At 40.8% G+C, this 25,789-nt stretch overlaps 3 protein-coding genes across 3 annotated transcripts; 2 read left to right on the top strand and 1 right to left on the bottom strand.

Annotated features, from left to right (window-relative positions):
- Nucleotides 1-1,298: 1,298 nt before the first annotated feature.
- On the bottom strand, nt 1,299-3,444 carry LOC132414070 (uncharacterized). The gene is made up of 2 exons (XM_059996362.2): nt 3,236-3,444; nt 1,299-2,111 (listed from the first exon to the last, which is right to left on the bottom strand). The coding sequence occupies exon 2, from the start codon at nt 1,908-1,910 to the stop codon at nt 1,305-1,307; it is 606 nt and encodes a 201-aa protein (XP_059852345.1). The 5' UTR covers nt 1,911-2,111; nt 3,236-3,444; the 3' UTR covers nt 1,299-1,304.
- Nucleotides 3,445-15,368: 11,924 nt separating this feature from the next.
- On the top strand, nt 15,369-21,196 carry ZBED6 (zinc finger BED-type containing 6). Its single transcript, XM_059996271.2, has one exon. It carries the CDS (start codon nt 17,107-17,109, stop codon nt 20,047-20,049), a length of 2,943 nt encoding a protein of 980 aa, XP_059852254.1. The 5' UTR covers nt 15,369-17,106; the 3' UTR covers nt 20,050-21,196.
- Nucleotides 21,197-21,242: 46 nt separating this feature from the next.
- Nucleotides 21,243-21,822, top strand: LOC132414062 (uncharacterized). The gene has a single exon (XM_059996350.2). The coding sequence runs from the start codon at nt 21,715-21,717 to the stop codon at nt 21,811-21,813; it is 99 nt and encodes a 32-aa protein (XP_059852333.1). The 5' UTR covers nt 21,243-21,714; the 3' UTR covers nt 21,814-21,822.
- The last annotated feature ends 3,967 nt before the right edge of the window (nt 21,823-25,789 follow it).

The raw sequence follows: 25,789 nt of genomic DNA, 5'->3' as shown, positions 1-25,789 counted from the left end.
CCTGGAATCCATAGTCTACAGAATCCGGCCGTCCCCAAAAATTCTCTAACCTGCCTGGCGTTTTTGGGAGCCGGAATTTGGGCCACCATATCCTTTCTGCTCTCCGTGAGCCATCTTTGCCCCCCTTTTAATAGATACCCCAGGTAACTGACCTGTTGTTGGCATATTTGTGCTTTCTTGGCTGAGGCTCTATATCCCAGGGTTCCAAGTTCCGTTAACAGTTTTTCAGTACACTTGATACAATCTTCTTGGGTCTCAGCAGCTAATAAAATATCATCAACGTATTGGAGTAATGTTACCTGGGGATTTGATTCTCTGTATAATGCCAAATCCTGATGGAGGGCTTCATCAAAGATGGTCGGGGAGTTCTTAAATCCCTGAGATAGCCGTGTCCATGTCAGCTGACCAGACATTCCCGATGTTGGATCTTTCCATTCGAAGGCAAAGTAGGGTTGGCTCAGGGGAGAGAGTCTTAAACAGAAAAAAACATCTTTAAGGTCCAAAACAGTATACCACGTATGTTGAGGTGGAAGAGTGCTCAGGAGGTTGTAAGGGTTTGGAACTGTGGGGTGGAGGTCTGCCACCCGTTTGTTTACCTCTCGTAGATCCTGCACCGGCCGATAATCATTTGTTCCTGGTTTCTTTACCGGCAGGAGAGGGGTGTTCCATGCTGATTGACATCTTATTAAGATGCCCAAGTCTAGTAGCCTCTGTATATGGGGACGGATACCGTCTTTGGCTTCTCTACTCATGGGGTATTGACGGACTGTTATCGGGGTGGCAGTTGCCTTGAGTTCCACTAGCACCGGGGGCCGATTTTTGGCCATCCCCATTCAGGCAGTTTCTGCCCAGGCTTGAGGGAACCGAGTTACCCAATCAGTAACATTAACTCGTGAGGATGAAGGCTGCTCGTATAATTTATATTCATCTTCTAATTTCATAGTCAATATTTGAAGTAACCTTCCCTTATTATCAGTTATGGTGGGACCTTCTGGCTGAAAGTGGATTTGAGCCCCTACTTTGGAGAGTAAATCTCTTCCCAGCAAAGGATAGGGGCATTCCGGAATAATCAAAAATGAATGGGTTACTCGTCCAATCCCAAGATCTACTGTCCTTCGTGTGGTCCATGAATATTGTTTATTCCCAGTGGCTCCTTGTACCCATGACCTTTTAGCTGAGATAGGACCTTTTGAGTGGAGAAGGACGGAGTGCTGGGCTCCGGTATCTACCAAAAATTGAACAGGTTCCCCCTCCACTTTAAGAGTTACCCGGGGCTCGGGGAGAGGGTTCGAGCCCTGACTTTCCTAGTCGTCTTCTTTCAATGTTAAGATTTTGTTTTTGGTTGGCCTTCCTCCATTCTTTTTCTTAGGGCATTCTCTCGCCCAATGTCCTTTTTCTTTACAGTAGGCACATTGGTCCTTGTCTAATGGCTGCCTTCTGTCTGCCGTTCGCCCTTCCTGCCTACTTCTATCCCCTATATTTCTTCCTCCAACCACAGTGGCCAGTATCTTACTTAAATTCCTCTCCTGTCTCTTATCCCGTCTTATTTCACGGGCTTCCTGCTCTTTCTGCTTTCTTTCTTCCTTCTCTTCCTCTGTTTCTCTTTTGTTATATACTTTATCTGCCTCTTTTACTAACTCCTGAAGCGAAAATCCCTGCAAGCCATCTAGCCTTTGTAATTTCTTCTTAATATCAGGGGCCGCTTGATCTATGAAAGCCATCGCTATAGTAGCCCTATGTCCCTCCGAAGTTGGATCATAAGGGGTAAAGCGTCTAAAGGCTTCCATTAAACGTTCCAGGAACACAGTTGGCGATTCCTGGGGCCCCTGAGTTACTTCCCTTACCTTAGCCAAATTAGTGGGCCGTCTGGCCGCTCCATGGAGACCCGCCACCAGAGCCTGGCGATACATTTTCAGGCGCTCCCTACCTTCCGGGGCATTGAAATCCCAGTTTGGCCTGACGAGTGGGAAACCAGCATCAATCTCGTTAGGCAGCTGGGTAGGTTGCCCATTGGCGCCTAATACATTTTTTCTGGCTTCCAAAAGAACCCGTTGCCTCTCCTCAGTCGTTAGGAGAGTCTGGAGCAGCTGCTGACAATCATCCCATGTGGGCTGGTGGGAGAAAACAAGAGATTCTATTAAAGCGGTAAGGGCCTGTGGATTTTCGGAAAAAGTTGGGTTATGCATTTTCCAATTATAAAGATCTGCAGAGGAAAAGGGCCAATATTGGAGAGGTCTATTCCCTTGGCCATCGCGGGGGCCATATTCTCTAAGAGGTAGGGCAGTGGAGTCCGGGGAGATAGCCCTCCGGCTCCTAGTGCCCACTGAGGGACCCCTTTCTTCTTCCATCATGGATGGTTCCCTTGGTGCCGAGGGCAGTGGAGCTGGGGGTCCTCTAGGTGGTAGGGGATTCGGGGCCGGAGGATAAGGGGGTGGGGAATCCAAAAGAAGCAAATCGGACTGCGGGTCAGGATAAATCGCCTTCGGTAGATCCGGGGCGTCGGGTAGCTTCTCCGTGTTGGGGTTTTTCTTTAAGGCTAATATCTCCGACGCTGCTGATGTATGCGCGGACGTACCTGTTGAGGAAACAAAGGGCCGGACCCACGGAGGTGGGGAGAGAATTAAATCTTCCCAGACCAAGACATATGGTACTTGGTCTGGATGTCCGTGGGGATCTATATTAAATATCTTAGACTTCAGCAGCTTAATCTTGTCTAATAAAAAGGATCCTTCGGGGGGCCATCCTATCTGAAATGTTGGCCATTCAGAGGCACACAAAGTCTGCCACTTTCCTTTCTTTACCTCTACCGAAAAATTATGGGCTCTGGCCCGAACTTCGGTCCAATAGCTTAGGGTAAGGGAAAGAGGAGTCGTCATAGTTTGTCCCATTGTCGTCCGTCAGAGAAGAAGAATAGACCACAATACAGAAACAGTTAAAACTCCACGAAACACATATACGTATGGGCCACCGCGAGCTCGCTTCAAAACCGAAACTTCTTCAGATGGCAGTTACCACCAAGGGAACTGCCGAAACCGAGTGAAGGGGAGACAGAGTTTGCCTCTCCTTCCAGATGAGCCACTAGGGCGTCCCCTAGGGCTCATGGACGCCGGCTATTAGCACGTCTGCCTAGCCAGAGGTCCGATACAGATTCCATAATAAGCCGATTCTTACGGCTTTCCTCCGATAATGGCCCACAAAGAACAAGGGACAAACAGACAATCAAGCTCGAGCTTACCTGGTACCTCCAACTCCCGGTGTTCTTGTGGTCCGGGGCGAGTGGAATCCCGGACGAGCCCCCAAATGTTAGACCTGCGCGGTCTCCTAGGAGTTTCGACTCGCCCAGGAAACAACAAGAGTCGGAAGTCGATGCAAAACGCAAGAGGTTTATTGAAGGCCGGTGCACCGGGGTTCCTTGGTCCTCACGCAGGAGGTCGAAGAAGGAACCCTTTTGGGCGCGAATATGTCAGTTTTATAGGTTCCCACTTCCCCGTATGTAAATTATAGATTTGGTTGTGTTCTCCTGCTGATTGGTCCCGGCTTAGGCTCGGACCAGAGAGGGAACTTGTCCCCAGCTGCCTGATTGGTCTTTGACAGACACCTTTTTTACATTTTGTTATCTCCCTCCTTCTCCCCAGCTGCCTGATTGGTCTTTGACAGACACCTTTTTTACATTTTGTTATCTCCCTCCTCGGAAGGGGGCCGGACATCCTGGAAATTCACCCATTGTCTAAGAAGCCCCTATTGTCTGGAGAGTTCTTAATCATTAGCTGGAACAATGTCCCTCGAGTCCCACAGGATTCCACCAGAATCCACCAACCACAACAATCAAACCCCAAAAGCAGATAGATGCACTGGGGGAGGGGCATTGTTAAACTCTCAGCAAAAGCTCAAGGTCCACCCAGGCCTGTAAAACACTTAGCATGTACATGGTACAGATGTTCAATAAATGGTAGCTATTACTATTATTGCCTGTTTCTGCCTATAAACTCTCCTTCTCCCCAAACCAGTTTCCCCTTAGGCTTTCCCTACCCATCCCAGGGCCACAGCCCTAATATTAGTCCTCATTTCTTTATACCCAACTTACTCCCAACATCTGACTATCTAATCTCTCCCCCTCCAGCCTCTCTCTCTCCCAGTCCATTTTGTCACGTCATTCCCTTGCACAAGAACAGTGGTTCCTTATTTGTAATTATCCAAATTCCTCTCCCTGGCTGTTAAACCCTATTCCCCTATGTATGCAATCTTAGCAGTTACTCCCCAAAATTCATTCAAACACATATTGAATGCCTTGAGGCACTGGGGCTATGAAGATGAGCAAGATGTTTCTGTTCTCAATGAGTTTACAGTGTGTGGAAAGAAACAAATGAGCAATAAGCCGATTCCTAAACCATGTGACCAAGCACAGCCTGCTGGAACTTAGGGGTAACCAGTCAGTAGGTTGACTGAGGGTGGAAAAAAGGAGTTTGGGGGCAGAATAAACTACATGTGTAAAAGTATGGGGGCTTGAGAAGTAGGACACATTCAGGTTACTGCAGGTTATTCAACAAGACAAAGCAAAGAACTGGAGGAGAGTGGACTAGCAAGTTTTCGGGATGAATAGGTAGGCAGGAGTAAGATTTTTAATAATAATAGATATTAATAGAAGCTTAGAATTTATCCTAAAGGCAATGAACAGGATTGGAAGGATTTTCAATAGGGGAGTAATGTTTAAATTTAACATACAGGTTTGGAATTGTTCTGATTCATAAATAAGTCCTAATTAAGGGGCATGTTATGTGTTTTGAAGAGCTTATCAGTACAATACAGAGAGATCACGTGTTTGTGAACATGGAAGAGAGGGTAAGAGGAGTGACCTTCAGTGACCTTCAGTAACACCATGTATACCAATGTAGAAAACCATATTTAGCCAGACTATCAGGGAATACAAAACTAAAACCATTACTAGTATAACGTTCCTTCATTTTGCATAAAACTGTGTATCTGCAAAGAATGAGCGATAAAGAAGCTTGGAGAAGCAAGATAGCTTCCAGTCAGTATAGGACAATCCAAGTGAATTGTGCCTCTTTTCATGAAATGGATTATATTACCTATTAAAATTATATGCATTTAAAAAATTTTGCATAGATTAATACATAAACATGGTATAAAATTCAAACACTATAAGCCAGTGAAAGTAAGCTTCCTCCCATGCTACATAGGAGATATCCCCTGTCCCCTTGTCCCTCCCTAGAAGCAACTACTGTTTAAGTATATTAAAAAATCTTTCAGAGATGTTCTGTGATATACAAGTGGTATATCATAGAATATGCTCTTTTGCATGTTCATGCACATTAATACACAGAGGTACATAGTACAAAGCACATCATTCTTCATGACAGCATAGAAATTCATTGTATGTCTGTACTATTTTTGTACTTAGCCATTATAGTATTTATTGGCATTTAGGTTATATCATATCCATGTACATATGTCACTTTTGCTCATGTGTATGTACAAGAATAGGATAAACTTTTAGATGTAGAATTTCTCAGTCAAAGTATAGAGAAGTCATTTTTAAAAACTAGTTTTTATATAATAAAAGTAACACATATATAGTAAAATAATATTTGAATCAGTACAAAAAAATATAATAAAAGTCTCCATTCCACCTCAGACATCCAGCTCCTCTCTCTTCAATTAACCACCATTTATAGATTCTTCCAGAAACCTTTCTGTGCATAAGTGTGTGTGGAGTGTGTGTGTGTGTGTGTGTGTGTGTGTGTGTGTGTGTGTGTTGTTTACATTATACTTGCATTTTAGAAAGAGAAATTCTGTGGTAGGGAGAAATTCTGTTTGGAAGGGAGACTAAGGAGAGGGCAAGATGGACAGGCAGCAAAAGCAATGAGGAGGCTGGCTGTGGCAGCAATCTGGAAAATGAGCAACAAGTGATAAAGGCCTAAACTAAGCAGAAGAAATGGGAATGGAAAAGAAAAAGGAATATTCGAGAGATATTTAGGAGGTAAAGTCAATAGGATTTCCTAAGTATTTGGATATGGAAGGTGAGAAAAGAGAGAAGTCCTCATTGATTCCCAGATTTTTTTTTTTTTTTAATATTTATTTATCTGGCTGCACTGGGTCTTAGTTGTGGCACGTGGGATCTTTGTTGCCGCATGTGGGATCTTTTTTTTTTAGTTGTGGCATGTGAACACTTACTTGAGGCATGTGGGACCTAGTCCCCTGACCAGGGGTCGAACCCGGCCCCCCTGCATTGGGAGCGCAGAGCCTTAGCCACCGGACCACCAGGGAAGTCCCCATTCCCAGATTTCTGACCTCAGTAACTGGGTGGATGGTGAGTGGCACCATCCACTAAGACAAAGACTTCAGGAGGAAATATAGATGTTGGGGACAAGATGATGATTTCAGTTTTTGTTTGGAATTTAAAGTACCTCTGAAACATCTGATCAAAGATTCCTAAAGCCAGTTGAAGAGAGATCTGGGTCGGAGATTCAGATCTGAGAGTCACCACATATAATTAATTCATAGTCGAAACCAAGGAAGTGGATGAAATAACCCACGGAGAGAATGCAGAGTGAGAAAAGATGAGGGCTGAGGACTGAATCACAGCTAAGTGAGAGATGATAGAGGAGGGGAAACCTACAAAGGAACTAGAGAACAGGCAGCCAGAGAATCTGGAAGGAAACTGAGACAGAATTTTGTCCTTCAAACCATGGGAGGAGGAGTTTAAAGAAAGAAAATGGTGAGTGAGGCCAAATGATTGCATAATGATTTGGAGTTGGACAGACCTGGGTGTAAATCCTAGTTTTGCCACTTACTGACAATGACACCTTGGACACATCACCAGAACTTTATAAGCATTTGCAAAAAGAGATTAATAATATTACTTATCTAATAGAGTTATTGTCCGGATTAAGTTAGATAATGTATATAAAGCTATTAGCACAATATCTGGCACATAATAAACTATCAATAAATGCTGATTAATAAGAAAAATAAGCACAGAAAAGGATCCATTCAATTTAAAACTAATGACCCTACTACAGTAATTTCAGAGAAGCCACACAGATATAAATCCAAATGAAATATATAGAAGCGTGTATGAGAGGTGAAGAAAGAGCCAAGGAATTCGGCAATGAAGATAAAATGAGAAAGTAGGGGCTTCCCTGGCGGCGCAGTAGTTAAGAATCCACCTGCCAATGCAGAGGACACGGGTTCGAGCCCTGGTCCAGGAAGATCCCACATGCCACGGATGCAACTAAGCCCATGTGCCACAACTACTGAGCCTGCTCTCTAGAGCCTGTGAGCCACAATTTCTGAGCCCGCGTGCCACAACTACAGAAGCCTGTGTGCCTAGAACTCGTGCTCTGCAACAAGAGAAGCCACAACAATGAGAAGCCCGCGTGCGCAACGAAGAGTAGTTCCCAGTCGCCGCAACTAGAGAAAGCCTGCGCACAACAACAAAGACCCAATGCAGCCCCAGATAAATATAAATAAAATAAATAAATTTATTTTAAAAAAATGAGAAAGTAGGTGTGCCAGAGGGAAACAAGGAATTGAGCATAATGTTCGCCTACACCCATACCCCAGCCTTTTTAAAAAATGGAATGGGGAGTCATATATGTTACTAGCCTTTGGGGAACAACTTAGAGAGGAACAAGTTAAAATACAAGAGATAATTTGGATTGGGAGAATTCATATTGTTAAAATGGCCATACTACCCAAAGCAATCTACAGATTGAATGTGATCCCTATCAAATTACCCATGACATTTTTCACAGAACTAAAACAAATAATCCTAAAATTTATATGAAACCATGAAAGACCCAGAATTGCCATAGCAATCCTGAAGAAGAAGAAAGAAGCTGGAGGCATACCCCTCCCAGACTTCAGACAAAGAAGTCATCAAAACAGCATGGTACTGGCACAAAAATAGACACTGGATCAATGGAACAGAAAGAGAGCCCAGAAAGAAACCCACATACCCACATTCAATTAATCTTTAACAAAGGAGGCAAGAATATACAGTGGAGCAAAGACAGTCTCCTCAGCAAGTGGCGTTGGGAAAGTTGGACAGCCGCATGCAAATCAATGAAGTAAGAGCACCCCTCATACCACACACAAAAATAAACCCAAATGGCTTAAAGATTTAAATATAAGACATGGTACCATAAAACTCCTAGAAGAGAACATAGGCAAAACATTCTCTGACATAAATCATACCAAAGTTTTCATAGGCGAATCTCCCAAAGCAACATAAATAAAAGCAAAAATAAACAAATGGTACCTAATCAAACTTACAAGCTTTTGCACAGCAAGGGAAACCATAAACAAAACGAAAAGACAACCTATGGACTGGGAGAAAATACTTGCAAATGATGCAACCGACAAGGGCTTTATTTCCCAAATATACAAACAGCTCATACAACTCAATAACAAAAAAACAACTCAATCGAAAAATGGGCAGAAGACCTAAACAGACATTTCTCCAAAGAAGACATACAGATGAACAACAGGCACATTGGAAGATGCTCAACATCTCTAATTACTGGAGAAATGCAAATCAAAACTGCAGTGAGTACCACCTCACACTGGTCAGAATGGCCATCATTAAAAAGTCCACAAATACAAATGCTGGAGAGGGTGTGGAGAAAAGGGAATTCTTCTACACTGTTGGTGGGAATTATGTTGCAGCCACTATGGAAAACAGTATGGAGCTTCCTTAAAAAACTAAATATAGAGTTGCCATATCATCCAGCAATCCCACTCCTGGGCATATATCTGGAGAAAACTATAATTTGAAAAGATATATGGACCCCAATGTTTATAGCAGCACTATTTACAATAGCCAAAACATGGAAGCAAACAAAATGTTCATTGACAGATGGATGGATAAAAAAGATGTAGTGTACATATACACAATGGAAATACTACCCAACCATAAAAAAGAATGAAATAATGCCATTTGCAACAATATGGATGGAACTAGAGATTATCATACTGAGTGAAGTAAGTCAGAAAGAGAAAAACAAATACCGTATGATATCACTTATATGTGGAATCTAAAATATGACACAAATGAACTTACTTATGAAACAGAAACAGACTCACAGACATAGAAAACAAACTTACGGCTACCAAAGGGGAAAGGCAGGGGGAGGGATAAATTAGGAGTTTGGGATTAGCAGATACACACTACTATGTATAAAAATAACAAGGTCCTAGTGTATAGCACAGGGAACTATATTCAATATGCTATAATAAACCATAATGGAAAAGAATATGAAAAAGCATATGTATATATATGTATAACTGAATCACTTTGCTGTACACCAGAAACTAACATAGTTGTAAATCAACTATACTTCAATAAAAGAAAAATCTTTTTAAATACAAGAACCCTCTTAAGTGCTCATAGTGTCCCCCTCATACCCTAAAAGCAAAGACTCAAATGGGTCAAGATCACTCTTAGTGGAGTTGTCAGTAGAGAAGCTGCTGCATGGCTCTGGGTGTACCCTACTCTGCAAGTGGGAGACTCAAAACTCTTCGTGCAGAGCTCTTTGCAGCTGAACCAGGGTTGAGGTGACACACACGTGCCAGCTTAGAAAGAACTCCAGATAGTTTTAAGTGAGAAGAACAAGTCTCAGAATGGTACGTACAGTGTAGTGCCATTTTTTAGAAAACAGTGACAATGGGGACTTCCCTGGTGGTCCAGTGGGTAAGACTCCACGCTCCCAATGCAGGGGGCCTGGGTTTGATCCCGGTTGGGGAACTAGATCCCGCACACATGCCGCAACTAAGAGTCTGCATGCTGCAACTAAGGAATCCACTAAGACCCACACAGCCTAAATAAATAAATAAATATTTGAAAAGAAAACAATGACAATAAAAGCTATGTCTTACCTTAAAAAAAAATAATACAAGAGACCAGAGGGGGTCATGGGTAGGATCAATAAGGGACCACTCCTCGATTCTCCTGTTGACTCTTTACTGTCATCACTCCTGCTGAACATCACCACTAGTTTAGACTTTATGAAACACAAATTTGCAAATGTCACATCCTCTACCTTTCTGTCCCTGTTCCAAAGTCTTCAAGGAATTCCTAATGTCCAAGGAATATTATTCAAATGCCTTTCCAACATTCAAGGGCCTCCATAATCTTTCTCCAACCTACTTTTACAATGTTCTCTCTTCCTGTAGTCTGTAGACTCTTCCCCAGCTGAATTTCTCTCCTAGCTCCTTCAGGGATCTCCCTAACATAGTCTTCACTTACCTCTCACTCTGTCATAGTTTAAGGTCAGCTTAGGTCTCACTCCCTCCAGGAAGTATTTCCTGGAACACTGCACTTTTCAATGACCACCTCTTCCTTTCTAGAACTAAAGTAGAGTTGCAGGCCAGGCCATGAAGTGATTTTTTTGTTTGTTTCATTTGAATCAGCTCAATCATAAATTTTCACATAAAAATCTGAGTTCCTGCCTTCCATTGAAAAATCAGGCATTCCCACCTGGCAAGTCTAGGCTGGAGTTGAATGTAACAGTGGGACCTTTAGCTAGGGCATGCATTCTCAAGTTTTATTCTTTTTTTTTTAATAATTTTAAAATTATTTATTTATTTATTTACTTACTTGGCTGCGTCAGGTCTTATTTGCGGCATGCAGGATCTTCATTGCTGCATGCGGGATCTTTTCATTACAGTGCACGGGCTCTTCATTGCGGTGCACGTGCTTCTCTAGTTGTGGCACACAGGCTCCAGAGTTCACGAGCTCAGTAGTTGTAGCACGTGGGCTTAGTTGCCCCGCGGCATGTCGGATCTTAGGTCCCTGACCAGGGGTCGAACCCACGTCCCTTGCATTGGAAGGTGGATTCTTAACCACTGGACCACCAGGGAAGTCCCTCGAGTTTTCTTCTTACACCTGGCTCATCATTCTCATATACACACGAGCCTGGCTCACGTAAGCATTTGAGTTTGTAATCCCAGATCTAAACTGTAGCTGGACACTTGATGTACAGTACATGGCAGTTACTTATCTTTACGTTTATCATGTCTTCTGGAAAAGTTCCACATGGGCAATTCCACATATTATGCCTATTTGGGATTCCTCACAATGCCTAGCACAGCAACCTAAACATAGAAGAATACTTAGTATAAGATAAACGGGAATGAGAACCTAATCTGCTTTTTCTTAACTAACCCATCACCCAACAGAACTACAGTTACCCCACTCCAAAATTAAATACCAAGGAAAAAATTCTATATAAGGAAATAAGAAAAGCACTGGGAGTGAAGAGGGGAAGGCAGTCCTAGGAAGGTTGATTTCAGTGATACCAGCTCTGGTCTTGCAGCTAGAGCAAGAAGTTTTTAATTTATCCATTGCAGTTAACAGGTATTTGTGACTCCTGTGCAAGGCTCCTCGCTAGGAGACTCTGTTGGTTCCTATTTCCTTACTCATGTCAGACATTTGAGACCCAAAGGCAAGAAGAAAAAGAGGAAGGTTGATGGATAGTGGTGATGGACACTGGGTCAGAGAAGGGACTAGCTACTCATGTGGTAGTTCCCCTCCCATTCTGTTCTCTAATGTGGGAAGTACAAAAAGAGGGCTACTGCCAACTTGTGGAGCCCACAGAGTTGGCTAGAGCTTCAGAGGAGGGACAGGCCAGGATTTGAATCTAGATCATATGGCTCCACAGTCAACATACTATACCAAGAGAGGAGGATTTAACATGAAGCTAAAGAAGTTTAACCTTCAGGCCCCCTACTTGCACAAGCCCCCTTCAAGGCTCTGGGCAAGGCCTTAGCAATATGCTCATGTGGTTATCATAAAATTCCATAAGTAAGATATTTTCATAGCAATGACTAAGATCCTTGTTTCTTTTCACTCAGACTCTCTCTCCAATACCTTCCCCTTGTTGGACATTTTTGGGATCCTGCTAAGAGGAAGTTGAGTTGGGATACAAATATTTTGGGTTTTATTTATGTGGTGTACAGTCACTTAGAGTTAAGTTATTGCCAGACATTTAGGTGTAGAAATGGCTTTCAACAATACCCCTATTACCTGCTATGTAGACTCATCTGGCATTATGACCCAAAGTTGTAGGGCCAGAGGTCATATCTTGATATAAGTGGCATGTACATTGTGGAGGAGAGACAAGGTTTGAAATTTATGTAACCAGAAACTAATGTTTGGAAAAATCCTGAGCAGCCCCGTGGAGAGGTCCACATGGTAAGAAACTGAGGTCTATATGAGAGAGCTTGGAAATGGATCCTCTAGCCCCAGTCAAGCCTTCAGATGACTTGTAGAGATGGCCAACAACTTGATTACCATCTCATGAGAGAACCTGAGCAAGAACCACCCAGCTAAACTGCTCCTGAATTCCTGACCCACAGAAACTGTGAGGTGATAAATGTTCATTGTTTTAAGCCAGTAAATTTAGGGATAATTTATTATGTAGCAATAGATAACTAATATATCTAGCAAAAGTGATTGTTCTCTCCTGGTCAAGAATATATTAAATAATTCAATATTCTATGAAGTCTTAGTGCTTACATATGTAAGAAACTTGATGGAAGTTTCCCTAAATTTGACAACAAATCTATAATTTTCACCAATTTTACCAATAAGCTGTGAAATAAGAGACTTTTCTAAACTATCATTGATAAAACTATTTTTATTAAAAATTCCAGAGGGAAGACTGATGTATTTTTTATTCTTTTTATAGAAATATTACAAGATTGTCATATGAAGAGGCAATCAAAAACTATGCAGCTAAATATATAGAAAAGTCTATTATAGAGGATTATAGTTTATTGGTTAAAAAAAAGTATGACTTTTTTGAGTTTGTAATATATATAGTACAAGATTTTTTTATGTGTAATTTATTGTGATTTCCTTTCCTAGTCTAAATAAATATTCACTTTTGAATCAATTCTCAATAATTTTGCATTATTTTTCTAGAGGGCTCTACAAAACCTTTGCTCTCACATTGCACATGGTAAAATGTTTTGTCAATTACTTACTGAAGAGGTCTAAAGATTGTTTGAAATTCATTTAGAATCAAGGTGGGGTGTGAGTAGGGAAAATCTGGCATTGTGCCCTTGGCCTAGATAATTTATCCCCTTTTAACAAACAAGGGGCAAGCCCACATCCACCCCTGAGAATTCTGTTTGTATATATGGGGTGGGGTGGGGGGATCCCCATGTGGGTTCCCACCTGGACTTCAGAGGATTCCCTAACTAGTTCTCCCTCTTTTTAATAGCCAGAGGCTTTTAACTTCTGCATTCTTCAGTGTCCCTATTACTCCATTATTTCTCTTTTCCCCCTTGGGAGAGACTAATGGAGACGGAAACAGGATTATTTCCATCAAAAAGGAACTTGTGAAATTTACTGCAAAACAGCCTTACCATGGTATGAGAGCTGTTAAAAAGAATATGGTAGGCCTCTAAGCACTGATGACCATTAAAAGATACTCAAGATAAATGGTAAAGTGGAAGAAAAAAAGCAAGTTGCAAAGCAATATGCATAGTTTTAGCCTGTTCTTATCCTGAAATTACTGTATTTCATTCATTCTGAGATGAACATCCTATCAAATTTTAATATCTCTGATCAATGGCCTGTCAGAGTTTAAGCGGCAGTTTTTTCTCTTAGAGGCCTGTAAAATAAGATGCACGCTATAATCAATGATACCTTAGATTTGATGAAATATAACTATTGTTAAAGAACAAATCTTGAGCCGAGTACATTTAAAGATGAAATTGGCTTTATTCAACGTTTCATGAACCAGGCAGCATCCCATCTAACAAATAGAAGGAGGGAGTTGTATAAAATGGAAGGTTTTTACAGGCAGAAAGCAGGTGGGACAAGGAAGTTAAAAGTGGATTCTTTTGGGGAAATTTACCCTTTCTTAGAGAAAGGTAGGGGGGAATCTTATCAGGCAGATTGCCTCACTAGTGCTGACCAGGAAATTAAAATTTCACTCCTGGGAGAGGCCGAAACTACAGTTTGGTTACGTATTAGGTCTTGGATGCGGCTTGAAAGTCCTAGTCTGGAAAACATTTCAGCTGTTTGGAAAGCCTTCTGTTAAACTGAAAAACCCTAGGTGTTGTGGCATAGACAGAAACTGGTTACCAAGAACCTACTTGTAGGGCTGGTTGACATGGCAACAGAGTATTGTTATGTTATACAGGGATTGGTGCTACGATTCTAATGCTGTGGCTTCTCACTTTAAAAGGAGATAGCAGCTCAAGTGTGAAGAGACTCACCCGTCTGGATTGGCTGGGACGCTCTCACTAGGCTGGCAGGTGGGGAAACAAGCCCAAGAGGAAATAAAAGAGGCCTGGAATCCCATCAGCTTTACCATCAAGTGTATCCTTTCTTAGTAGCAGAAATGGATCCTTTATCCAAGTTCTGTTGAGCCTATAACCCAGGGGGTATCTTGGGCTCCTGCTGTATCAGTGCAATATATTTAAGTATATTTGCATACAAAAAAGTTAGCAAGAATACATGTTAAATTAATGAGAGATTATTTCTCAGGAATGAGGTTAACGCAGATTTAAACTTTCTACGTTTACATTTCTCTATTATTACCTTTAAAAAAAACTCATGCCTTACTTTATAATCGGGGGAAAAAAGGAAAGACATTCAAGTGGGAAAATACAGGCTAATATCAATAATGAAGTGGGTAGGCAAGTGATCTTTTTCCTTTTCACGTCTCAATCCTTGTCAACTTCTTAATGAGCATGAATTGTTTTTCCAAAACGAAAATTTGTTTTAAGAAATAAAAGAAACTTCCCTCAAACCCATTTCACTTCCTCAAATAAAAATAAATGCACAAATCCTTCAACATTGCAAGAAAAAAGTAGTTTATTTCTAAATCAAATTAACACAGGATTTGGACGATTTATTCATTAAGCAAACACTCTGGTGAGAATAAACTGAGCGCCCACTGTCTGGTAGAGACAATTCTCGCGATTTCCTCGCTTATTACGTGAATTTGATTAAAAAATTTTTTTTAAATCAAAGACGGTTTCAAAACACCCGTAACTTTCTAAAACGCGTGCTTTAGAAAGGAAGGGACGCCACCAGTTTATCGCCTCTCCTCTCACGTGACCCTCTCTTACCCGGGGAAGCCATCTTAAGCCGCGCCTCATAGAGGAAACTACATCTCCCAGAACCTTTGCGCTTTGCGTCGTGCTGGCACTTTTAGTGGCCGGGTCTTAGAGCTGAGCCTGTAGCTGGGCGCCATCTTTGACTCTGGCAGTGTTGGGTTTCTGCTGGTGTTGCTGCTGAGAGGACGGCGGGCGGCAGCGGCTAAGAAAGAAGAAAGACGTGGCAGCAAACGGGAGTCGGGGATAGTGTCGACGGTTCGGTAAAGTTTCTGTTCTCTGGTAACTAGACCCGTTTTTTGCTTCCCGGGTGGCTTGGGACCGGGGAGGTGGGGGAGAGGGCGAGGGGAGTGGCCACGGCCTCCCCTCGCCCCTGGGTCGCGGCCTAGCCCGGGAAGTCAGAGCGGGTCCTTCGGCCCCACGGTAACGACCCCCTCCCCCACCTCCCGGCCGCTGCCGTCGCCGGGGCGGGCTGGGAGCCCCAGGCTCCCGCTCCCATCCACCCCACCCCCACCCCACTTCACCCCACCCCACCCCCACGGCGCCTGCTCCTTTTCCCAACGAACCTTCTTCCCCTCCCCCACATCCGGTGTTGGTGAAACTGTAGGAGCCCGGAGCAGCCCCAGGAAGCCGACTTGTTTCCCTACTCCCAGAGGAGAACTGACACTAGATTGCTTTCTTTGGGGGCAACAGTTTCCGTAGTTGAGCGGACCCCCGCTGCCTAAGTCAAATTGAGTGCCAGGAGCTGATTTTACCTACTCTCATTCCTCTCCAGGGTCCCACTACTTGGGAGATTTTCTCAAACTCCACACACAGAAAGCCACCGACCTTATTCCGGTATCCTACACCCCTTCCCTACCTTAATTACACTTCCCACTCCCAGCCCTCAGCATCGGAGTCAAGAGCAACAGGGACACTTCCGTTCTCCTTGTAGGACTGATGAAACCGTAATGAAGAACACCCCCTAAACTCCCATAATCGGTGCGGATTCCTATGGGGAAGGCCCATATTGTTGACATCTTCCAGGCCTTGGTTCTGGACCTTGAGAAGGAGGCTGAACTAGTGATAGCGATGCTTTTTAGGGTAAATGTATGTAGGTATTGGGGGAAGGGGAGGGATCAACCGAGAAGGCATGGAAGTGGTTTAAAGCTAATATTTCAGTTTTTGCTGCTCATATAGAGTCCAACCTAGGAGTTACTCATTTACAGGCTGTAATGCTTCTCCAGACTAAAAATGTTTGAAAACCAAGCATGGATTAACTCTCCATACGAACAGTAAATTGAAAATTCAGCTTCTGAGTAAAATTTAAAAATTTTACTCCCAAAGCATTTTTTTTAGGTACCCACATTTTAAAAAAATTGTGTTACTTTTAATTAGAGTTGAAAGGCCTCAACTAGAATTTGCTGTTAATGACCAGTATGTGGAGTCTGATTTAGCTTTCCAGAATTGACATTTTGGGTTTTATTGCCAAATCACAGTCCTAAACGATGAATGTTGAATGATGCACTATGTTTTTGTTTAAATGAAATTTACTGAGAATAATTAACTTCAGAATTAAGGGAAATTGATGTTGCTATCATGAGGCAGCATACAAAATACATATTTTAAAAACTGAAGACATTTCAAGCAGGTATAGTTCTTGAAGCAGAAAGAACATGAACCTGGGATTTGGAAGACCTGGTTTCTAGCTGCTACTGATCAACTCTATTACTCTGGGAAAGTAGGCCTCAGTTCTTTTTCCTGTAACATGAGTAAATTGGACTGTTTGAATTCAGAACTCAGAAAGTTGGAAGGGATCTGAAAGCCCTCTGTGAAAGCGTTTGGGAATGTTCTCCATTGCTGTCATTTTTCCTCCAAAAATAACCTGGTTTGGAAGTCATTGGTCCAACGGGAATTTGACTCCCCATAGAAATTGGAGAAAAGGTAATGCAAGTAGAGAGGAACAGCTGTATATCTGTTTGAGGAGTAAACCCACCAATAGATTCTGGTACGAATTTCAGAGACATAAAAAGAATGAGTGTATGTGCCTTAAGTGTACCAGTTTCCTCACTCTCTCCTGGCAGAAGATGTAGCACTTTTAGTGGTGCTGGGATTCTGGGATGTGTTCCTATTACGTCTAATACAGATGAAGATGTGGTAGAGGGAAAGATGGTGGCAGAAGGACTGGATAAAGAGGCAAAATTGCCCGCGAAAAAGAAAAGAAAGAAGGGTTTGCGAATTAAGGGGAAAAGGCGACGAAAGAAACTGATCCTTGCGAAAAAGTTTAGTAAGGATTTGGTATCTGGGAGGCCAGTTGCAGATGCCCCTGCTTTGTTGGCTTCCAATGCCCCTGAGCAGGATGAAGAAAGTCTTTTTGAGAGCAATATAGAAAAACAGATCTATTTACCTAGTACTAGAGCCAAGACCTCCATCGTGTGGCACTTCTTTCATGTTGACCCCCAGTACACCTGGCGGGCTATTTGTAACCTCTGTGAAAAAAGTGTTAGCAGGGGTAAACCAGGTAGCCATCTCGGGACATCTACTCTTCAGCGACATCTGCAGGCAAGGCATTCACCTCACTGGACCAGGGCAAACAAATTTGGAGTTACTAGTGGGGAGGAGGATTTTACTTTGGATGTACCTTTATCTCCCTCTTCTGCGGGAAGCAGTGGAAGCTTTGAATATATCCCTACTGATCCATTGGATAATAATGGAATGGGAAAGAAACGTGATAAATCAGTATCTGATGCCCTGAAGGCAGAAAGAGGGAGATTTCTCATCAAAAGTAACATTGTCAAGCATGCCTTAATTCCTGGAACAAGAGCCAAGACATCTGCAGTTTGGAATTTTTTCTATACTGATCCTCAGCACATCTCAAGAGCTGTCTGTAATATATGTAAAAGAAGTGTGAGCCGGGGTAGGCCGGGTTCTCACTTAGGAACTTCGACACTTCAACGACACCTGCAGGCCACACATCCCATCCATTGGGCAGTTGCCAACAAAGACAGTGGTGCAGTTGGAAATGGATTAGATGAAGCTGAGACTGAGAGAAATGATCTCTTGAGTGATACTTTGCCTGGAGAGAAGTCTACAGGCAGCCAGGATGTAACAGCTGAGGACCTTAGTGACTCTGATTCAGATGAACCTCCTGTATTAGAGGTTGAAAATAGAAGATCTGAGAGTCCTATTCCTGTTGCAGAGCAAGACACTCTAATGCATGCACAGGAACAAGAAACAACATATTGTGAAAATTCAACCTCAAGTCAAATAAGTCAAGCAATTATTCAAATGATTGTGGAAGATATGCATCCTTACAACTATTTCTCAACTCCAGCCTTTCAGAGGTTCATGCAGATTGTGGCCCCTGACTATAGGTTACCATCTGAAACTTACTTTTTCACTAAGGCTGTGCCTCAATTATATGATTGGGTCAGAGAAAAAATTTTCTTAACTTTGGAGAATGTTCAAAGCCAAAAGATCCACTTGACTGTGGACATATGGACCCATGACCCATCCACTGACTATTTCATTGTGACTGTACACTGGGTCTCTTTGCAAACTACACCTTCTTCCAGTAATGGCAGGATCCCCAATTTTAGAAAGTGGGCAGTTCTCTGTGTAACAGGTTTGGCCAAAGACTGTTTGATAACCAACATTTTACAAGAATTAAGTGACCAGATTGGTCTGTGGCTTTCTCCTAATTTCCTCATCCCTAGCTTCATCGTTTCTGACAATTCTTCTAATGTAGTACATGCAGTCAAAGATGGTGGTTTTACCCATGTGCCATGCCTTCTGCATTGTTTAAATACAGTCATTCAAGACTTTTTCTGTGAGCACAAAAGCATTGAGAACATGTTAGTGGCTGCTAGGAAAACCTGTCATCATTTTAGTCATTCAGTCAAGGCCCGTCAGATACTACAAGAATTCCAAAATGATCACCAACTTCCATGGAAAAATTTGAAGCAGGATGAAGCTGGCCATTGGATTTCTACCTTTTATATGTTAAAATGGCTCTTGGAGCATTGTTACTCAGTTCACCATAGTCTTGGTAGAGCCAGTGGAGTTGTGCTCACCTCCCTTCAGTGGACTCTAATGACGTATGTTTGTGATATTCTTAAACCATTTGAGGAGGCCACCCAGAAAGTGAGTGTGAAGACCACAGGATTGAATCAGGTGCTACCCCTAATCCATCATCTACTCCTTTCCCTGCAGAAACTCAGAGAAGGTTTTCAAGTTAGAGGTATTACTCAGGCCCTCAATCTGGTAGACAGTTTATCTCTGAAACTTGAAACTGATACCCTATTAAGTGCCATGCTCAAATCCAAGCCCTGTATCTTGGCTGCTTTGTTAGACCCTTGCTTTAAAAACAGTTTGGAAGACTTTTTCCCTCAAGGTGCACATTTGGAAACTTACAAGCAGATCCTTGCAGAAGAAGTTTGTAACTATATGGAATCTTCATCAGAGGTCTGCCATATTGCAACTTCAGAAGCTTCTGGTTCCTTAGCCATAGTAGGAGCTGATTCATTTACCTCATCTATAAGAGAAGGCACCTCCAGTTCAGGGTCTGTTGATAGTTCAGCTGCAGATAATGTTGCCATTGGAGGCAAAAGCTTCATGTTTCCTTCTGCTATGGCAGTAGTGGATGAATACTTCAAAGAGAAGTATTCAGAGACCTCAGGAGGTGATGACCCTTTGATTTACTGGCAGAAGAAGGTGAGCGTATGGCCAGCTTTGACCCAAGTTGCCATTCAGTATCTGAGCTGCCCCATGTGTAGTTGGCAGTCTGAATGTATCTTTACTGCAAATAGCCACTTTCATCCAAAGCAGATCATGAGCCTGGACTTTGACAATATAGAACAGCTGATGTTTCTGAAAATGAACTTGAAAAATGTTAACTATGATTATTCTTCATTGGTTCTGAGCTGGGATCCTGAGAATGAAGTTATTCAAAGCAATGAAAAAGAAATATTATCTTAATTTCTTTTTCCTTTCTCCATTTAAAATGGGCAACTTATTGCTATGTTACTGTGTCCTAATTGCTATAATTGTTGTATACAGTTATACTAATTATTCTTTATGCACAATCTGGGGAAACCTGAAAACACAGAAAGGGCTGAAAATTCCTCAGGGGTAATATAATGTTGACAAAGTGAAGATTAAAGATTTCATAGTAGTAACTCAGTGTAGCTGTCACTTGAAATTTTGTTTATACCAATTGAGAGAAAAAAAGACTTTTTTAATTAAAAAAATATAGTGCAGCATTGAAAAGCCTTAGGCTATTTCTGGCTGGTAGACTGAACTAGTAATTGGTTTTAAGTAAAAATTTCTCTCAACCTGGGAGGTTTGATTGCTCTGAAACCAATGAAATAGAGAAAAAGCATACTAAACTGGTATCTCTCCCCATCACCACCATTTTTCTATTTCTTTAAAAACCCTGATTCATACTTACAGCTTGGCAAAAACAAAGTTCACAAAATTGTTTTATATTTAGGAATTCCTAATTGCCTCCTCATACTGGTCAGCGTTATAATTTCAACTTACTGAGTGTGATAGAGTTGCCCTTTATATTTAAGATTGGGTCTATATAGAGAGGAGACATTAGAAAACAATTAGGAAGAAATTACTTTTAGTCTTTGAATTGCCCTTTTTAACTTTTATTGTAAAAACAAAGATTAGCTACTTTTATATTATTTATGGGTAAATGACAGAAAGTTTACAGAATTGAAAAAGATTGAATGGAAATTGGAATGAAAGCCCCATGAGTATACTGTGACAAACCAGTATCCCTTTCCCACAGAATGTTTCTCTGAATTTAAGTGATCTTAAATGTCATTTAAAAATTATACTGAATGATCCATAATACTGTATTCTTAACTATGAGATTATTTTGGCCTTAATTCTTATTTAAAAATAAGCAGTCAATATTTTCATGTGTTAGGAATCATTGCCTCACTGGTAAAATGAGAGAATTGATCTCAATTGATCTTGTCCCTTTCCACTCTGGAAGTATGTTTTTGTGATTGAGTGGGAGGCCATAAATGATGACTTTTAGTAAAAGTCTATTAAAAGTTTCAGACTGAATAACTAATGTAAGATCCCAATTTTTCCTTTTTTTCATTTTAGATTTGGGGATATTCCCTGCCCAAAAATTTCCTGGAAAATTGACTAGTATTAAGTGTGAGTAAAAGGTGTCCACTTTTTTTTAAGTTTTGATTTTAGTTTTGTCTTGGGTAGTATTTGGCAAGATTTAGCCTAGAAATTATGTAGTATTTATTACGTGAGAATCAAAATTGCTTTGTTACTGGGCTGGTTCAAAATTTAGAACTCATTTCTATGTATCAAAATTGTTTTTTGTTTTTGTTTTTCGTTTTTTTGAAATTCTTAAATGGTAAATGTACCATTGTGAAATGAAATTTCAACTCCAAAAGTTTACCCTTTTACTAACTGGAGTAAATGGATAATTATAAAGTCTTTAGTTGAAGCCATCACTAGTAAAGAATTTGGAACTAGGCTGCATAAGCAAGCCTTTGCAGGGCCACCATTGAATGTCATGCCGGTGACACTGGTGTTGCTATAACAGAAGGAAAACATCTTCCCTTATTAGATAGAAGCTTTCTGTAATTTTGACAGTGCCAGTTCAGGATGACTATAATGCTGCTCTGCCTTCTACAGCTTGCTGCACCGCTCTGTAGTTACTCTATAACTATACATTTCTATCTTTTTTGGTTAAACACTCCCTGAAGGTGATAAAAGATGATGTGATGATATATATACATCCACATTGTACACATCGATATATGTGTAAGGATTTCCCTTCATCTTTATTTTGTGGGCTGGGCAAAATTTAGTGTAACATATTAATATACTTCATGATACTTTGGTAGAAGAGGAAGTTCACTATTTTTATAATGAACCCAAATTTAAAAGCTTTTGTAGTGTATTTTAAAAGGGAAAACTTACCCAAATGTTTTATTTCTACACATTTGTGTATGTGTGTGTGTGTGTGTGTGTGTGTATAAGCCAGTTAGTATATATGTATATGTATATTTTACATAAAACACTTTATATTTTTACATACAAGTATGTTTTTATTATACAGATAATAAAGATGGGGGAAGGTTTCTGTTTTTTTCTTAATAGGTGAAGAAATCTTGAAGACCAGAAATTGGATCTTATTGAATTTTGGTGTTCTTTTTCTTTTTTCTTTTTAAATTAATTGTTCGGCTATGGAAGATGGATCTTTTTTTTTTTTTAATAATTCTTTGAATCTCAAGTTCATCTTTATATGAACTCTTTTTTGTTGTTTTTTTGTTGAGGAGATAACTAACCCTAGCTGTCTCCAGTTTGACAAAGGTTGTTTGAATGGACTTAAATCTCTCAGTAGTTGGGAGATGTTTTAAAAACACGCCCTGTGTTTGAATTGTGGCTGAGAGGTTTCCTTGGCAATGTGAGGAGGAAAATTCTTTCTGCCTCATTATTATTAATTCATGGATTGAGTGTTGGTTCGACCTACAGGCGTAATAGATTGGAACTCAGTGAAGACACAGACATTGCTGCTGAGAGCAACCAGCTAATAATGTAAGTGTGGAAATGTGTTCTTTTTTTCCCTGATTAAAGGAGTGAACATTTTTGTAATTTAAGGCATAATTTTCCTGAATCAGTAAGAAAATCAAAAAAATATTGTCAACACATTTTTTTCTTGTAATTGTTCATGAGTTTTTAGTTTTTTTGAGGGAAATATCCCTACCCCCTCTTTTTTTGATAATATATGCACATTATAAAAAAGGTAAAAACAATATAAACAAGGTGGACTCTTCCTGTAATTCCACCTCCTCAGAGAAAAGCACTGTTAATAGTTTATCGTGGCATAGTTCAGTATCCATACACATAGCTCTGCCTCACCTTTTTCTAATGACTACATAGTGTTCCTTTATATGGATGGATGTGCCATAATATATGTATCCCTGATTGGTAGACATTTGGGTTTTTGCCATTAAAAACAAAAAAGCCCTGCATCCAAAAACAGCTCTGTACACACATATATGTGAACTATTTCTTTGAACCACTTCTTAGATGCGAATTTGTAGAATTGTTAAAATTCCTAAAGAGATTATACCAATCTACTGAATTAATGAAGTCTTTTTGATTTTTAAAAGTTCTTAACACATCCCTTTTAGTGAAGATATTAATCTTTGGCCGTGTTGCTGGTAAACCTTTTGCTATATGAATGTTTTTCATTTTATGTAGTGAAATCCATCAGTTTTATTAAGGTTTGTAACTTTGGTGTCATGTTAAGGACAGGTGTTTTTCATCCTGAGCTTATTAAAAAAATAGCATGCATTTTTTTTTTTCCAGTACTTGGGTGGTTATATATTTTATATTAAAAATGTAGTCTGGGCTTCCCTGGTGGCGCAGTGTTTGAGAGTCCGCCTGCCGATGCAGGGGACACAGGTTCGTGCCCCGGTCCTCGAAGATCCCACATGCCGCGGAGCGGCTACGCCCATAAGCCATGGCCGCTGAGCCTGCGCGTCCAGAGCCTGTGCTCCGCAACGGGAGAGGGCACAACAGTGAGGGGCCCGCGAACCCCCCCCAAAAAAAAGTAGTCTAAGGATTGTAATTATATGACATTGCCTCTCTTCCTTCCATTAAGCATTGTCAAATATTGCTTGTTTTTTTGTTCAGCATAGTTACAAATTTAGAATCTTATATAGTGCTTTTAGTGAGCTAAAGCCTCTTTGCCATGCTTGCTTTTATTCCCTTGGAACCTTTTTGTATGAAGTAGTAATTGTTTTTTTCAAATGGGTAGCTAATTTTTTGGTTAATTTCAAATGCCACCTTTTCCAGAAATTGCTTGGATTCTGTTAATCTTGTACTCATTTATTTGCCAGTATTACATTTAAATGTTATCTTTCACATCTATGATAATATCAGGAAGCGCAAGGCCTCTCATTCTTTTTAAGATTTTCTTTATTTTTCTCAGTTACTCTAGGTTGTTTTGCAGTCTGTCAAGTTCCAGTAAAAATAAAGTATCACTGAGATTTTGAATTGAATTGCATTCAATGTTATTATCTGAATGATTGTTGCTGGCACAGGAAATTTATTGATCTTTTAAATATCTTATTTTAAATTTCTTTAGTTGATTGTTAGATTTTATAGTTTGCAAGCATATAATGTGCAGATACTAAATTTTTTGCCTCATCCTTTCTAATCTTTATACTTTTTTTCCTTATTGCATATACTGGACTCTGGAACAGTGTTGAATGATGGTGCAGACGGCGAGACTTTTTTTTTGCCTTTTTTTTTTTTTTTTTTTTTTTGCCTTGAGTGCTTTACCTCTAGTGTTTTACCATGTCTCATGTGTTGATAGTTTCTGATGAATTAGTACATTCATGCTAAGGAGGTTCCTTGTAATTTACAAAGAGTTTTTACTGGGAGTAGATGTTGTATTGTAGCTTTCTTTTTTGTTAAGCCATTTTAACTTTAAAAAATTATAATTTTCAATCTTTATTTTCCACCGTTTTTCTGTTTTTGAAATCTTAAGATACCATAGAGTTTCTGTTTTTAGCCCCCCTTTATTCTATTAATGTAATAAATTTCTCAGTATTAAACCATTTTTTGTCCTGGAATAAACCCTCTTTGATCATGTTATTTTCTTTAAAAAATTTATTTTATTTATTTTTGGCTACATTGGGTCTTTGTTGCTGTGTGCGGGCTTCTCATTGCGGTGGCTTCTCTTGCTGCGGAGCATAGGCTCTAGGTGAGCAGGCTTCAGTAGTTGTGACTCACGGGCTGTAGAGTGCAGGGTCAGTAGTTGTAGCTCACGGGCTGAGTTGCTCTGCAGCATGTGGGATCTTCCCGGACCAGGGCACGAACCCGTGTCCCCTGCATCGGCAGGCAGATTCTCAACCACTGCGCCACCAGGGAAGCCCGTCTCCTGCCAATTTTTAAATATTTATTTATTTATTTGGCCACACTGGGTCTTAGTTGCAGCATGTGGGATCTAGTTCCCTGACCAGGGATCGGACTTGGGCCCCCTGCATTGGGAGCGTGGAGTCTTAACCACTGGACCACCAGGGACGTCCCCCTCCCCCCAATTTTTAAAGTTACCTTTTGGTGTACCCTACAAGGCGGAATGCATTCCCTGTGTTTGCGGTCAGAGGAATCCTGGTAGTGGATTGGTGAGGTGCTATTAAAGGTCCAGTCCTTCGTGGATCAGTGATGGTCAGGTCAGTTAGGGCAAACTTAAATTTTTTATGTCTGTGTTGCATTATATTAGAAAACTTAATGTTATTCTCAGCATAAAACAAAATAATCAGTAGCCACCTGTAATTCTACTACCATAGCCGTAACTACTGCTAACATTTTGGTCTGTGTTCTTCTAGACTTCTTCCTGCTACTCATCTTCACCAGCATTTGGTGGTATGTTTTTGGATTTTAGCTCTTCTAAAAGGAATTTGCAATTCCCTGTGATGTTGAGTATCTTTTCATATGCTTGTTTGTCATCTGTATGTTTTCTTTGGTGAGGTGTCTGTTTCAATCTTTTGTCCACTTCTTCCAGGAGTGTTTATTGAAAAGACTATCCTTTCTCCATTGACATTGCCTTGCTCCTTTGTCAAAGTTTAGTTGACTGTATTTGTAATCTGTGTTAGTTTCCTAGGACTTCCATTACAAAGTACCACAAACTGGGTGTCTTAAAGCAACAGGAATTTATTATCTC

Source organism: Delphinus delphis, chromosome 1, assembly GCF_949987515.2.
Source record: "Delphinus delphis chromosome 1, mDelDel1.2, whole genome shotgun sequence".
Taxonomy (NCBI): Eukaryota; Metazoa; Chordata; class Mammalia; order Artiodactyla; family Delphinidae; genus Delphinus; species Delphinus delphis.
This window is presented reverse-complemented; position numbering and strand designations above follow the sequence as displayed.